Source organism: Melospiza georgiana, chromosome 29 (assembly GCF_028018845.1).
Source record: "Melospiza georgiana isolate bMelGeo1 chromosome 29, bMelGeo1.pri, whole genome shotgun sequence".
Lineage (NCBI taxonomy): Eukaryota > Metazoa > Chordata > Aves > Passeriformes > Passerellidae > Melospiza > Melospiza georgiana.
In genome coordinates, this window is record NC_080458.1 from 3,939,478 (window position 1) to 3,953,763 (window position 14,286).

The following is a 14,286-nucleotide window of genomic DNA, read 5'->3' on the forward strand; positions in this document are numbered from 1 at the left end:
TGGAGGTGTTTTATCAGTCCCTGCAGATGTGTGTGCAGATCAGATGAGCTGCAGCACTCATCTTCTTGGGAAAACCAGATTTATATCCCTCCATGAGTCATCCTATTCAATTACAGAGGTTTGGGCACAACTACTGTGGCATAAAAGGCTGAGATGTCATAATGTAGGAATTAAGGCAGAAGAACTTTGTTTTCTGCCAAGTAGGAAAGGCACATATCTTCCCATCCTCATGGAAATAGAACATCCAAGTGTTTTATTCCTGTTGGATATGAGGTCCATGGACTTGGAGAGGAAGGAGGTGTCTCAACTTCCATGTGCCTTTTTTACCTTCAAAGCAGCAAAGTTACTGTGCTGCACCAGCCACCCTTTGCCACAAGGTAAGAGAAAAGAATTGGAATTGAAAAGAGGATGCGACACAGTTAATTCCACATGCCTTTTATTAGACAAACACTGGGAAATGAGGAATGTTGAGGGTCACAGGACAAACAGGAGCACAGCATCTTTTATATAACTAATGACACATGGGTTTGATTTCTAAATCTTTTGAAGGAGCCGGATAAGGATTGGACCCAAGAGAAGCCTCAGCACGGGTGGCACTAGGGCCTGGAGTCAGTTCCTCAGTAACATCCCCTCATGGAAGAGCCGGTGGAGATGGACTTGAAGCTGGAGCTGCTGCCTCCGACCATGCAAGAGCCACCTGTGCCGTATCCACTTCCAGAGATGGAGCCCATTCCCATTCCACCACAGACCACACCTCCGGGCCCACCACTGGAGCTCAGGTAGTTCATGCCTCCATATCCTGTTCCTGAAGTGCTTCTGGTCACAGCTGCCAGGGAAAAACAACATCATGAGAGGAATCCACAGGCAGTGGATGAGTGGGATAGGCTCTGAGCAGGGGTGGGAGGTAGATATAGAAAGTGCCAAATGTCTCTAAAAGTTACTTACAGATGTTCACTGAGGCAGCACCTTCCCCAGAGAGCCTGTCAGGGAGCAAAAGAGAGCCAGTGAGACTTCAAAGGGAACCTCACAAAGGCAGGAAAATTTCCTTTGAATATTTTTGAAAGGTGCAAAGTTTGTATGAAAGGCTGCTATTCCTAAACAGCTCCTCTTCACAGGCACTTACTGGTCTTTAAACAGCTTTCAGGTCTGAATGTGGATCTAAACCTGACCAGGGTCTTTATCTCCATTGCACCTCTGAAAACTGGGATATAAAATCTCACTCACCTGCACTCCTCGCCCTCCAGCAGCTTCTTATAAGTCACGATCTCAATGTCCAGGGCCAGCTTGACATTCATGAGCTCCTGGTATTCCCGGAGCTGCCGGGCCAGGTCAGCCTTGGCTTTCTGCAGAGCTGTCTCCAAGTCCTCCAGTTTGTCCCTGGCGTCCTTGAGGGCCATCTCCCCACGATGTTCTGCATCATTGATGGAATTCTGCAATCCATTGACCTGCAGGAGAAAATCCAGATTTTCTTTCCTTATCAAGAGCATAATCCAGCTCTTTGTATCCTGAGGTCCCAATCCCACGTCTGATGTTTGGGTTAACATCAATAGGGTGTGATCTTAACCGTCACTGATCCATGAATTTAATTCAGTTCATTGAACTGATCCATGTTCTGAGTCAGGTCCCAGTCTGGATTTACCTCCACAACTCTCAGAATCTCCTTGCGGTGATTGATACTACACTGAGTAACTCTTGGTGATGTCACTGCTCTCATATAAATCCAGTCACGTTCATTCCTGATCCAGCAGAACTCCCTTGGTTGATTTTATTTTTATTCCCTGGGCAACTCAGAGGTGGGGTCACAGCAAGGGTTATGTTTGCTGCACTTTACCTGTTTTTTCACGCTGTCGATTTCGGATCGAACCCGCTGGATGTGGCGGTTGAGCTCTGAGATCTCCTGCTTGGTGTTCCGGAGGTCGTCCCCATGCCTGCCAGCTGTGGCCTGCAGCTCCTCGTACTGTCACAGAGAGGAACAACCAATCAAAGGAAAATAAGCTGGATTTAGAGCCCAACAGTGCAGGTTTGGGTCTGTTTGCGTGTTCAAAAATGTGTGTGTGTTCTCAATCCCAAATTAACACTTCTGAATTTCATAGGGTTATTAAATCTGAAGACATTCTGTGTTTCAAAATCACAGTGGGAACCACCTCCCATGGGGAATTTGGGGATGGGAGGATGGTTTTCCCTTTGCAGAAGCCTCCCGAGACACTTACCCTGGACTGGTACCAGGACTCGGCCTCGGCGCGGCTCCGGTTGGCGATCTCCTCGTACTGCGCCTTCACCTCGGCAATGATGCTGTCCATGTCAAGGCTCCGGTTGTTGTCCATGGTCAGGATAACAGAGGTGTCAGAGATCTGGCTCTGTATCTGGGACAGCTCCTGCAAAAGCAGCAAATACTCCTGAGAGTCGCAACACAAATGTTGCTTGGAGGATGGAAAGCCCCAGGGTTAGAGGGGAGAGCTGGGTGAACAAAAGGATTTTTCCAACACAGCTGCATGCAAAAATGTGAAATGGAAAAACCATTGAATTATTTAGTGCAACAGAGGGGGAAATAGTCAGCCCTGAGGCTCTGGAATGGGAGAGGAAGGCAAGGAGAAAGGTATAAGCTCTGGTGCTCACAGTTTCGTAGAGGGCTCTGAGGAAGTCGATCTCCTCTGTGAGCGAATCCAGCGTGGCCTGCAGCTCTGCCTTGCCCAGGTAGGCAGTGTCCACTTTCTAGGAGAGGAAGCACATCATCAGAATGAGGTGAGTTTCAGAGAAGCAGAGGAAAAGCTGGAGAAGGGGTTTCTTGCAGGGCTGGGAGGCCACGTGGGCAGGCACTCACCTTCTTCAGGGTCACAAACTCGTTCTCAACATCCGCGTGCTTGTTGAGCTCATCTTCATATCTGTGGAATGGAGGTGGAGGGGTGGTCTAGGCTTGTTTTAAAATTATTTCATGTTTTCAGAACCAGTCTCTAATTTTTTTTTTATGTACAGCTCTGCACCTTGGTCTTTTTGCTCTGTAATTTTCTGCCTGTTACTTTTCAGCCATATCTTGTATTAAACTCAGGCTTTTCTCAGAGGATTGAGTCAGCAAAAAGGCTTTTTTCCCCTCATTTTCTGCATCTGTTGCAGCCCACCCAGGCCCAGGCAGACCATGAAGAGACTCACTTGTTCCTGAAGTCCTCAGCAATGGTCTGCATCTTGCTCAGCTCCCCTCTCAGGTTCTCCTTGTCTGTCGTTAGGCTGCTCAGGTGCCTCCTGAGGTTGTTCACGTAGGTCTCAAAGAGGGGCTCAATGTTTTTTTTCACTGTTTTGTTCCCCTGTTCTTGCAGAAGGGCCCACTTGGTCTCCAGGACCTTGTTTTGTTGCTCAAGGAATCGGACCTGGAGAGAGAAGGATGTTTTAGAATGGTTTTCCTTGGAGATGTGAGGCACATCCTGCAAGGATTTACTTGCTAGAAGGTGGGAGGTCTCAGCCCTTCAGTTGACAAATTAAACACTCCTGCTCTCTCTCCCAACTCTGCTTCCTTACATCCAGTACCACCACTTTGTCCCTGTTTTCTGGTCTCACTGCTGCATTCCTGAAACATGTAAATGGTCTCAAAGCTGGAAACCCTCAGGATTTGTTCCCAGGCTGCTGGGATTTTAGAATGCTGGCATTACAGGAGCAGCAAAATTGTGGCTAAAGATATAATTCACCCTTGTTTGTGCTTCCCCACCAAAGAATCACCACAGCATAACCAGGAATCTCAGGTCTCACCTTGTCAATGAAGGAGGCAAATTTATTGTTGAGGGTTTGAATCTGATCCTTCTCATTCTTGCGGATATTCTGGATGTGGGGGTCAATCTGCAGGTTGAGTGGCTTCAGAAGGCTCTGGTTGATTGACACTTCATGGATGCCCCCAACTGGGACAGCGGGGAATCCAGGGCCACCACCAAACCCAAAGGGACCAGCAGCTGCCCCACCAAACCCAAAAGGACCAGCAGCTGCCCCACCAAACCCAAAGGGACCAGCAGCTGCCCCACCAAACCCACAGGAGATCCCAGTGCCAGCACCAAAACCTGCGGGTCCGTAGGGGACACCACCTCTTCCAGCTATGGAGATCCTCTGGCATTCACCGAGGTTGTAGAGGCTCCTGCTTCCAAAGCCTCCAGTGAGCCTTCCATAGGCAGTGGTGGCCCCACAGCTCCCAGCTTGGAGTGCAGGGCGCAGGCAGAGGCTGGAGCTGCTGGCGTTTGGCATGAAGGCAGAAGCAGCGCTGAAGTTCCTTCTGGCCTGGCTCCTCACAGTGCACTGGCGGGACATGGCTGCCAGGAGTGATCCAAGGAATAAAGGAATGAGAGGAAGTGGCTGGAGGTGAAGCTGTGCTCCCCCAGCCTAGGACTGGCCCTTTATACCCTCCTGAGGTGGGGATGGCTCCAGTGTGGTGCTTATCCCACTGATTAACAGGGCCCGGCACACCCACAGTGAGTTCACCATGAGCATCTATGGAGCTTTCAAAAAAGGGCAGAGGTTGCATTTTTTTTGTGTTGAAATATCTGAGAAAATCTCAATAGTGGCTTCTCAGCTCCTGTTTGCAGCCACCCCTTTCCCACTCCCTCCTTCCACAGCTGCAGGAGATGGTTCCTTATAGGGCAAATGCTTGCTCACCTCCAGTCCATGGATGAATCAACTCAGGTTGTGTAAGGTTAATTTGTTTGGTTTTGGAACACTGGTTCCTGGTGGAGGGTCTGAGCTCTGAGAAGTGTCTGATCATGGGTTGTGGTTCTGAGCAAACTCCAGTTCCCAACCTGATGGGAGCTGTTCTCTTGTTCTCGTGCCTAAACAAGAATTCTTTAAAGCACAACTGGTACAGGAGAGGGAAAGAGGTGATGGAGGGAGGGCCAGGAGGGTGATGGGGGAGTCTTGGAGAACCCACCCCCAAAAAACAGCTGGGGAATGGGAAGGATGTGGAGGGAATTTTATGAATGGTGTTCTCAGACCTATTCTTTCTGTGAAAACTGTCCACGTTCCACAGAATCATCAGGGTTGGAAGAGACCTTCAGGAGGACCCAGTCCAGCTGCCAGCCCAGCACTACCATGATCACCCTAAGCCATGTGCCCAAATGTGCCAAAGCACCCTGATTTAGACTGACAATAGATGGTGACATATCAGAACCTGCTCCAGAAGGGAGTTTCCATCATCTGTGATGCCACAAACCCTGACTCGGCAATTTCTCAGGGCTTCACCTGTGCAGATTTTTGATCTGTTTCCTGACTCATAGGACGACCTTGTCTCTACATGGAGCCACCAGGCTGCCCTCCCCATGCCTGTTGTTTTCCCCTCTTACTCACCAGGAAATTCAGTGTTTAGCACATTTCTCACAGAGGCCTCTCTTCACTCCTACCCCCTGTGGCTTCCAGGAAAAGCCAAACAGGACATTTCCCTGGTGAAGGACACGGCATCTCAGCTCTGGACACAGGGGATTGTCCTAGAGCAGGCGAGATGCTCCCCAGAATCTGCAGCCTTGTCTGGAGGACATTGCTCCTTCCCTGGTGCCTTGTCTGGGTGCCCAGGGGTGTGCATGCTTTTCCCAGCCCCTGCAGCCCCCGGGGTTTGTCAGAGGCTCAGCTGAGCACCCACTCCTTGGAGGAAGTGGCAGTGCTCCCGCAGAGCATTTCTGGGAATCCATTGTGGGTGTGACAGCCTGGTCAGAGAGCGAGAAAACTAAATAAAGTTTCCCAGAATCAGCCAGAAAGACTTCAGAAAGTTGAAAATAAACACATGATAACTTATTATTATAAATAACCTGCAGGTTGTTTTTCTACTCTCTGTTTTCTTGTTTTTCTCAAAGATTATGTATAAGAAGGGCATCTTGTTAATTAACCAGCCAAGTGAAATATATTAATTAAATAACCAATCAAGTCCACCTAAATCAAAACTTATTTAAAAAAGCAGTCCAAAATAAACCACACGTTATACCAATCAGCCTTCTGGTGAGCCTGTGTCATTTCTTACTCAACAGTGACAATCCATAGCTTTGCCCAGCCATGTCCAGGCACAGGGATGTGCCACAGGTGTTTGCAGGTGCATCTTTCAGGAGCTTGTCCTGGCACATGTGGCAGCTGAACAAAAGAGTCAATGTGACCAGAAGGTCTCAGGAGGGAAATGGGAACTTTTCCACCATCTCTTTTTGCCTTTCAGCCAAGCTTTTTTATTTTTATTTCTATTTTTCTCTCTGTTCTTGTAACATTTGCATTACACACCCTGGAATGACAATAACTGTCTTGGGAGTGTTTCAGCTCTTGTGTGTTACAACAAGCAGCCCTTTTTAAGAGAGAGGAGCTCCTGTGACTGAGCCTCAGGCCGTCCTAAAGAACTCTGTAAAATCCTAATGGGCACCAACCTGCAATCAGCTCCCTCCACACACTGCAAATCCGGGCCCCTGAGTGCCAGCACCATCCATGTCATTATGACTAAGGCTTTAATCTGGGCTGGGCTGGAATTACTGGGGATCATCTTCTCCTGCTGGAATACCAGCCCCAGGTCATGGCTGCAACCTGATGGGATGCAGGAGGTGACAGCCTGGAGACCAGGACCCTGCTCTTCAGCAAGGACAGCTGGAGGTTGGTTGAGTATCCAAACAAATATTCTGGCCCTGGCATTTCCTGGGCTGGAGGACAGGCTTTGTTCTCTCTGTGCTGTGACCCAGGTGTGGATGCAGTGGGCAGCACCTTCTGATGTCCCTGTTGGACGTGAGACCAAGTGTTGGTGTCGCAGGTGATGGAAACTCCCTCCTGGGCCAGATTCTGATATTTCCTGGTCAGGGTGATTTGGCACATTTGGGTTTAGGGTGGTCGTGGTAGTGCTGGGCTGGCAGCTGGACTGGGTCCTCCTGAAGGACCTTCAACCTCTTCCAACCTTGATGATGCTGTGGAACGTGGACAGTTTTCACAGAAATACAAGGTCTGGGAAATACCCTCCACATCCTTCCCAATCCCCAGCTGTTTTTTGGGGGTGGGCTCTCCAAGACTCCTGCTAATGCCCCATGTAGTGACCCCTCACAACATGAGGCAGAGTTGGGAATGGAGCTGGGGCTGGAGCACCAGGGAACGGTCTGGAGAGCTCCTGAGGGAGCTGAGCTCAGCCTGGAGAAAGGGAGGCTCAGGGGGGACCTTCTGGCTCTGCACAACTCCCTGAGGAGGGGGCAGCCAGGGCAGAGTCAGGCTGTGCTCCAGGGGAACAACAGGACAAGATCAAGCAGCCTCAGACTGTCCCAGGGGAGGCTGAGGTTGGACATCAGGGGAATTTCTTCATGGGCATTGTCAGGGGCTGCCCAGGGAGGTTTGGAGTCCCCATCCTGGAGGTGTCCAAGGAAGGACTGGATGTGGCACGTGGTGCTCTGGGCTGGGTTACAAGGTGGGGGTTGCACAGCTTGGATTCCATGGCCTGGGAGGGCTTTTCCAGCCTCAGGGATTCTGGGATTATACAGTCCCACATCCTCGTGGTTAGAGAGGGTGTGTTTGGGCAGCAGAAGGAAAGCCATTGGCTGAGCTGGCCCAGGCTGCTGTTCTGATGGAGGGAGGATATTGCTCCTTCCCTGGAGGCTGCTGAGGGAGGTGGTGGGGCAGGAGTGGGGACCCACAACCAAGCGTGCAAGATTTCAGGAAGGAGATTTCCTCAGGGATACGCACACAGAGTACAGGGCATCCTAGAAAATTATGGGAAACTACTGGTCGTGAAGGAAACCCTGAATCAGTCTGTCATTCCAGCACTGCCAGTTCCCTTCTGTTTCCCCAAATCCATGAGCATTTTCTTAAGAGGGCCCCTCTACTCATTACTTGAACCTATTAAAATCCAGGGAGTGAGGGCTGGAGTGTTTTTTCCAGTCACAACTGTTAATTCAAGTGACCTTCCAGCAGTGAGATCTGTCACTGAAGATGTTTCTCTGCTTTTACTTCTCCATTAATTTCTCCCAATTAGTCAGAACCACATCTGAAAGCCCTACACCTCCTCTGTTTTTCTTCCACCTTCTCAAAACAAGACCAACATATCCTATGAACGTGAAGAAACACTGGATCTTGAAGACTTTCACTTTTCAACAGTGAAACAAATCCCTTTCTTGTTTTTTTTTTTTTTTTAATAGCTACTGGATTAGTGATATTTAATTCAGTGTAGGGCCACATCTGGTTCATAATTCTTACTGACCAGAGTGTGGACCTGACCCTGCCCCTCTGTGTGGTTAGAGGGGAAGGAACATCAGCCCCAGGACCCTGAGCCAGGGAGAGCTCTCAGCCTGCTCAGGCAGATGTTGGCACTGCTGGCTCCAAGGCGTGGGTGACACCAGGGGTTTGGGATGGATGATTCACCTGAACAGGCCAGGGGTTTCTCTGACTCCCCTGGGAGTTAATTCCCTCTTGTTTGAGGTTTGTGCAAGTACATCCCTCACCTGGCACTGGGATCTCACCCCCAGGATCCAGGCTCTTGGGTGCTCGATGGCCTGGGAGCTGGAAGTAAATGAAGCTCAGACCTTTTCCCCTGTGCCTGACTCCTGCCTTGGCGTGTCCTGGTGTTTGGCTTCCAGGTGTTTTCCTTGCACAGTGGGGAGGGAATGTCGAAATCAGCACCAAACCTCCCTCTGAGGTTCTGCTGGGCTGGGGTGTTCTGGCTGCTGACAGTGAAATTCAGTAAATCTGAGTGAGGAGCAAAAATCTGAGTCTTTAACTGGTCAGGGCCTGAGGGAAAGTTCTTGGTACCTGTGTTTGCATGTGCTCTTGCACCTCTTTAATTAAAAGGACTACAAAATAGAATAAATTACATGTGCATTTTTATTAGACAAACTCCAGAAAGTGAAGAGAGACGAACAGTCATGGGACACATTTTATATACAAAATCCGGCCAAAAAATTGCTGAGCTGGAGCAAGCGAGCTGCAAATCTAACCCAGTGAGACTCAGGTTCAGGGCTGAGCCCGACAGGATGTGTGCAAGACAACACAGCTGAGAGAGAGTTCCTAAAGTAAGGCTCCTGTGGGACAGGACTTGGGGTGCAGGTGGCCCTGGTTGTGCTCACCCCGCCACGCTCCAGTAAAGGACCAGTTTTGGTGTTTTATGGTGCGTGGCGGTGACTGGAGGGAGGATTTTAGCTCCTGTAACTTCTTCTGGTGGAGGAGCTGGAGACAAACTTCATGCTGGAGCTGCTGCCAGCTCCGAGGGTGGTGCTGCTCACCCCGGGAACGCCCCCACAGTTGAAGCTGTTCCCCAGATTGCAGATCCCCCCTCCCATGCTGAGGTTGCTGCCTGCTCCGTATCCCGATCCCACTGTTGTTCTGGTGACGGCTGCAAAGAGGAGAAGGAAATGTTTCAGTATCTCCAGGCATTGGCTTCTTGGTGTAGAGACACAGGAATGTTTAAATAAGGTAATTCTTATATTTTAGAGACTTACAGATATTCACCGGGACCCCATCTCCAGCCAGCCTGTTAGGGGATGGAACATAAGGAAGAGGATTAGAAGTCTGTTGATATTGGAGGGGGAACAATAAGATATATTCACCAGAGGCCTTTGGGGTGAAAAATAAAATCACAGCATAATTCACAGATTTTTGTTATTTCCATTATCTGGGAAAATCCCCCCACTCTGTGCCCCCTGTTTAGCATTCCAGAAATGCTGAGCTTCTCCTGTGCCAGCCTCAGGGCTGGATGTTTCCCACCCACCTGCACTCCTCGCCCTCCAGCAGCTTCCTGTAGGTCGCAATCTCGATGTCCAGGGCCAGCTTGACGTTCATGAGCTCCTGGTACTCCCGGAGCTGCCGGGCCAGGTCAGCCTTGGCCTGTTGCAGAGCATCCTCCAGCTCGGCCAGTTTGGCCCTGGCGTCCTTGAGGGTCAGCTCCCCGCGCTCCTCAGCATCGGCGATGGCAGCTTTCAGGTTTGCACACTACGGAACACAAAGTTCTGCTCAAAGTCCCCACCCCAGACCCAGGTTTTTCTTTACCTCCCCTGAAATCACAAGGTTTTATCCCAGCACCATCAGCTCCACCAGTTTTGGTGACAGTTTTCTTTTTGAATGAAAAAGAGTCAAACTGAGCAGAACTGCTCAGGTTGCTCCAACCTTTTCTTTCCTCTGCCTTGCAAGTCCAGAGGTAAATTGGTTAAAGGTGGGGTTTTCTGCCCTTTACCTGCTTTTTCACGCTGTCAATCTCGGATCGGAGCCTCTGGACGTGGCGGTTGAGCTCTGAGATCTCCTGCTTGGTGTTCCGGAGGTCGTCCCCATGCCTGCCAGCTGTGGCCTGCAGCTCCTCGTACTGTCACAGAGAGGAACAACCAATCAAAGGAAAATCCCCCATTTTTGGAGTTACCAGGAGCCTGGAGAGTCCCTCCTCCAGCCCAGATCAACAGCTGGGAAGGTTTTCTTGGAAGAGTCGGTCTTAATCTGTTCCAGACAAGATATGAAGATAAGAGCATGGAAACCCCAGATCCTTCACCTTGGTCTGGTACCAGGACTCGGCCTCGGCGCGGCTCCGGTTGGCGATGTCCTCGTACTGAGCCTTGACCTCAGAGATGATGCTGTCCAGGTCCAGGTTCCGGTTGTTGTCCATGGTGAGAACCACAGAGGTATCAGAGATCTGGGTCTGCATCTGGGACAGCTCCTGCAAAGAGCACAGGGAATGAGGTAATCCCCTTGGGAGATGCCTTTTCACCCTTCCAGGTGAGCTGCAGACCTGGGAGAGGCTGCTGCAGATCGTTATCTGAACAGCTCAGGTGTTGGTGCAACTCAACAGAGGGGAAGGATTTAGCATCTCCCGGAGGGAGAGAAGTCTTCACTGAGGGCTGGGATATTTTGGAGCTGGTTGTACTCACTGCTTCATAAAGTGCTCTCAGGAAATTAATTTCTTCACTCAGCGCATCTGCCCTGGCTTGGAGTTCCACCTTGTTCATGTAGGAAGCATCTACATCCTGGGGGATGAGAGATTCTTGGGTGGTTCACACCCCTATCAGTAGATCAGGAACATGCATTGTGATAACAGTCCAGGGAAGAAACCATAATAAAACTGAAGAGGTTGGAATTGTAATGGGTGGATTTGTGACTGAGTGAGTGATCAGAGCTCTACAGTGAGCCATCCCACAGTGCCCTGGAATTTGCTCTCACCTTCTTGAGCGTCACAAATTCGTTCTCTGCAATGGTCCTTCTGTTGATCTCATCTTCGTACCTAAAGGAGGACGGCACAGGGAGTTTTTGTTTGGGCAGGTAACTGAAAGATTTGAGTTTGCTGAAATGAATTTCCTTCAGAGCATTTTGCATACAATGCTCTTTTCCCTCAATGAGACACCAGAAGCTGAACCAGTTAAAACAAGTACATCAAAACAATTCTAACAAATCCATTATTTTTTTATTTATTTCTGGCCATTAGTCATCCTCCTTCTGCTGTTTTAAGCAAATGAAATGTGCTGCTCTCAAACTTTCAGACCTACTGTGTAATTTTTCCCTCTCAGTAGGTAATTTAGTTAATAGGTCTTTGATCATGCTCCAAATTATTCCCCAAATGTTGGCATACTCAAATCTGTTACTCCGTTACTGACAAAAATTTCTCTTTGAGAAAATGTCATTGCCCAGAATTCCAGGACCCCAAACTCTCCTGGATCCCCCAGCTGGTTTAAGGATGTTGAGAGGAGAAAGGCTGCACCTGCCCAGGTGAGTAGAGCATTAGCTCAAGACTTACTTCTTCTTGAAGTCCTCAACCAGGTACTGGGTGTTGACGAGTTCTCCCTCCAGCCTCCCCTTGTCGCTCAGCAAGGAGTTCAGCTGCACCCGCAGATTGTTAATGTAGGTCTCGAAAAGCGGCTCCAGGTTGTTCCTCACTGTTTTCATTCCCTGCTCCTGCAGCAAACTCCATTTCGTTTCCAGCACTTTGTTTTGTTGCTCAAGGAATCGGACCTGGAAGGAAAAATATCCTGAAGGGGCTTTGAAAGAACAGAGACTGGGGAGAATTTCCCTGCAAATGAGAGGGTCTCAGAACTGGCTGAGAGGGTAAAATGCTCCTTCCAGCTGGTTTTCAGAGCCAAATTCTCATCTCTTGGGAGATTTGGCTATAGGGACCCGCTTAAGTGCTAGAAACTCTGGAACAACCTTTGATTTTCTGGCTTCTCATTCATTGTTTAAATTGAGACCAGGTACAGAGATTTTGTGTGAAAAAATGTGAGCAAAATCAAATAAGGAGCAAAGCAGGGCTTGCTCTTTAATTAAAATAACATTGTTAAGGTGCTGCTTCTCCTTCCCTTCTGTAGAGCTCCCCTACCCCACTAAATGTCCAAAATATTGCAGTGTTTTCCTTGCAACCACAGAGGAGCAGCTTGACCAGAGTAGGAGCTGAGCAGATGTTCTTGTGCATTAGTGAAATGTGGTGGACAGAGAGATTTGGATGAGATTTTGATATTTTGAACTAAAAATCCAAACATTTGAGAGAATTCAAGCATTGAGAAGCTGCTTCTCCCTTGTGCCAATTACTTGGTCATTTTAGGTGGGTTTCTGGAATTCATTTGATCATCTACAAAGCTGTTCCCAAGGCTCCTGAAATGCTCAGCCTAAAGTCTCCAGAAGGGTGGGATTCTCCTCTGGAGATTTCTTTCCCCACTGCCTGTGAGATGTGGGAGCAGCAAATGAGGAGGAACTCAAACACTGGATGATTAATTCATAGCAACCGCTATGGAACAGGTGCCATTCCCTGGAGCTTCCAGGGCATCTTCCAGTCTTATTTCTCACTTTTATTCCTCCTTGATCAGCTTTTCTCCTCATCAAGCAGGAAAGTGTCCCTGTCAAAAAAAACAGATATTTAGGAAAGCTCAGATCTCACCTTGTCAATGAAGGAGGCGAATTTGTTGTTGAGGGTTTTGATTTGTTCCTTCTCCTCTTTTCGGATCCTTTGGATGTTAGGGTCAATCTCCAAGTTGAGCGGTTTCAGAAGGCTCTGATTGATGGAGACTTCGTGGATGCCCCCAGCAGGGAATCCAGGGCCACCCCCAAAGGCCCCGTATCCGTAGCCAAGGTTGGCTGGAACGCCAAAGCCGCCCCCGTACACGCTCCCGGCTCCACCACCAAACCCTGCCGAGCCATAGAAGCTGCCACCCCTTCCAGCCACGGAGATCTTCTTGCAGCCACCAACATTGTAGAGGCTTTTGCTTCCAAAGCCCCCCCCGACCCTGGCAAAGCCACTGCCAGCATTGCAGCTGCCCAGGCGGGTGACGGAGCAGGAGCTGAAGCTGGTCCGGCACGTGTTGGGGACCATGGCCGAAGCAGCGCTGAAGCCGCTTCTCCCCCTCTGAATCCTCACGGTGGACTGGCGAGACATTGCTGGGGCTTTTTGGATTGGGGTGGATGCTGCAGCTAGAATAAAGGAGCAAAGGTGCTGGCCTGGAGCAAGGAGTAGGAGGGAAAGGAGAGAGGTGAACCTGTGCTCTGCAAGGGCTGGGGAGAGCCCTTTTATGCATGTATGAGCCTGGGATGGGTTGGATGAGGTGGATCATCTTTCTGATGAATTAGGCTTGGCATGTCCAACAGCATTCTGGAGAGTGAACTCACTCTGCACACACGCCCTGCTGAAATAATACAGCCCAGGTTCTCAGCAACAGGGAATTGTTTGGGAATAACTGTCGCCGGTCTTTGTAGACAGCCAGACTCGTCCCCATTTCAAAGCTGGAAAGTGGCGATGAGTCACACTGGGCACTGGCAGCAAAACACCGCTCAAGTGCCTGTCACTCAACACCTCTGTCATTGGAAAACTTCATCCCTCGGGATTGCTTTCGCCCCTTTTGTTCACAAGCAGGGCTTGGGAAAGTTTCAATCCTTGTGCTTTAGGAGTGGGACTGGTGCCAGTTCCACAGCCAGCCCTGCAGTCAGCTGTTTTATCCTGGAGTTTTTGGGATATCTTTGTGATAAGATTCTTGTGAAATTTGCCCAGAGAGGTTGTGGACTCCCCATCCTGGGAAGTGTCCAAGGCTGGGTTAGACAGTATTTGGAACAACCTGGGCTATGGAAGATGTCCCTGTCCATAGGACTAGATGATGGCTAGATGATCTTTAAGGTCATCCCATCCAAACCATCCTGTGATTCCATGGACCACATGCAGCCACCACAGAAATCAGCAGAGTTTTGCTCCCATCCCTAAAAAGCTCAGGTCCCTCTGGAAATCCTGCTGGAAATCCTACTTCTCCAGGCTTATTCCACTTGTCTTAAAAAAAGATAATTACGTGATTTAAAATGGAATATTTTGACAAGATCTATTTGTTCCTGTGTGGATTTTGACAGCTGCCACTGAGCTCTGTCACAAACATGTGC

General features: G+C 49.4%; 2 protein-coding genes across 2 annotated transcripts; both read right to left on the bottom strand.

Moving 5' to 3' along the window:
• Positions 1 to 617: 617 nt before the first annotated feature.
• LOC131094563 (keratin, type II cytoskeletal 75-like) lies at positions 618 to 4,284 on the bottom strand. Its single transcript, XM_058042217.1, has 9 exons — positions 3,739 to 4,284; positions 3,148 to 3,362; positions 2,822 to 2,882; positions 2,617 to 2,712; positions 2,211 to 2,375; positions 1,832 to 1,957; positions 1,225 to 1,445; positions 946 to 980; positions 618 to 826 (listed from the first exon to the last, which is right to left on the bottom strand). Exons 1-9 carry the CDS (start codon positions 4,282 to 4,284, stop codon positions 618 to 620), a joined length of 1,674 nt encoding a protein of 557 aa, XP_057898200.1.
• Positions 4,285 to 9,098: 4,814 nt separating this feature from the next.
• On the bottom strand, positions 9,099 to 13,300 carry LOC131094381 (keratin, type II cytoskeletal 6A-like). Its single transcript, XM_058041977.1, has 9 exons — positions 12,806 to 13,300; positions 11,675 to 11,889; positions 11,104 to 11,164; positions 10,815 to 10,910; positions 10,439 to 10,603; positions 10,133 to 10,258; positions 9,671 to 9,891; positions 9,402 to 9,433; positions 9,099 to 9,295 (listed from the first exon to the last, which is right to left on the bottom strand). Exons 1-9 carry the CDS (start codon positions 13,298 to 13,300, stop codon positions 9,099 to 9,101), a joined length of 1,608 nt encoding a protein of 535 aa, XP_057897960.1.
• Positions 13,301 to 14,286: the final 986 nt, after the last annotated feature.

Bases quoted from the DNA above. Each gene is read 5' to 3' on its own strand.
- LOC131094563 (XM_058042217.1), bottom strand. From the start codon at position 4,284: ATGTCCCGCCAGTGCACTGTGAGGAGCCAGGCCAGAAGGAACTTCAGC. The intron at 1,958-2,210 runs GTAAGTGTCTCG...TCTCTGTGACAG, and splicing joins AGTCCTGGTACCAGTCCAGG to TACGAGGAGCTGCAGGCCAC. The intron at 1,446-1,831 runs GTAAAGTGCAGC...TTTCTCCTGCAG, and splicing joins TCGACAGCGTGAAAAAACAG to GTCAATGGATTGCAGAATTC.
- LOC131094381 (XM_058041977.1), bottom strand. From the start codon at position 13,300: ATGTCTCGCCAGTCCACCGTGAGGATTCAGAGGGGGAGAAGCGGCTTC. The intron at 11,165-11,674 runs GTAAGTCTTGAG...GTCCTCCTTTAG, and splicing joins GTTGAGGACTTCAAGAAGAA to GTACGAAGATGAGATCAACA. The intron at 9,892-10,132 runs GTAAAGGGCAGA...TGTGTTCCGTAG, and splicing joins TTGACAGCGTGAAAAAGCAG to TGTGCAAACCTGAAAGCTGC.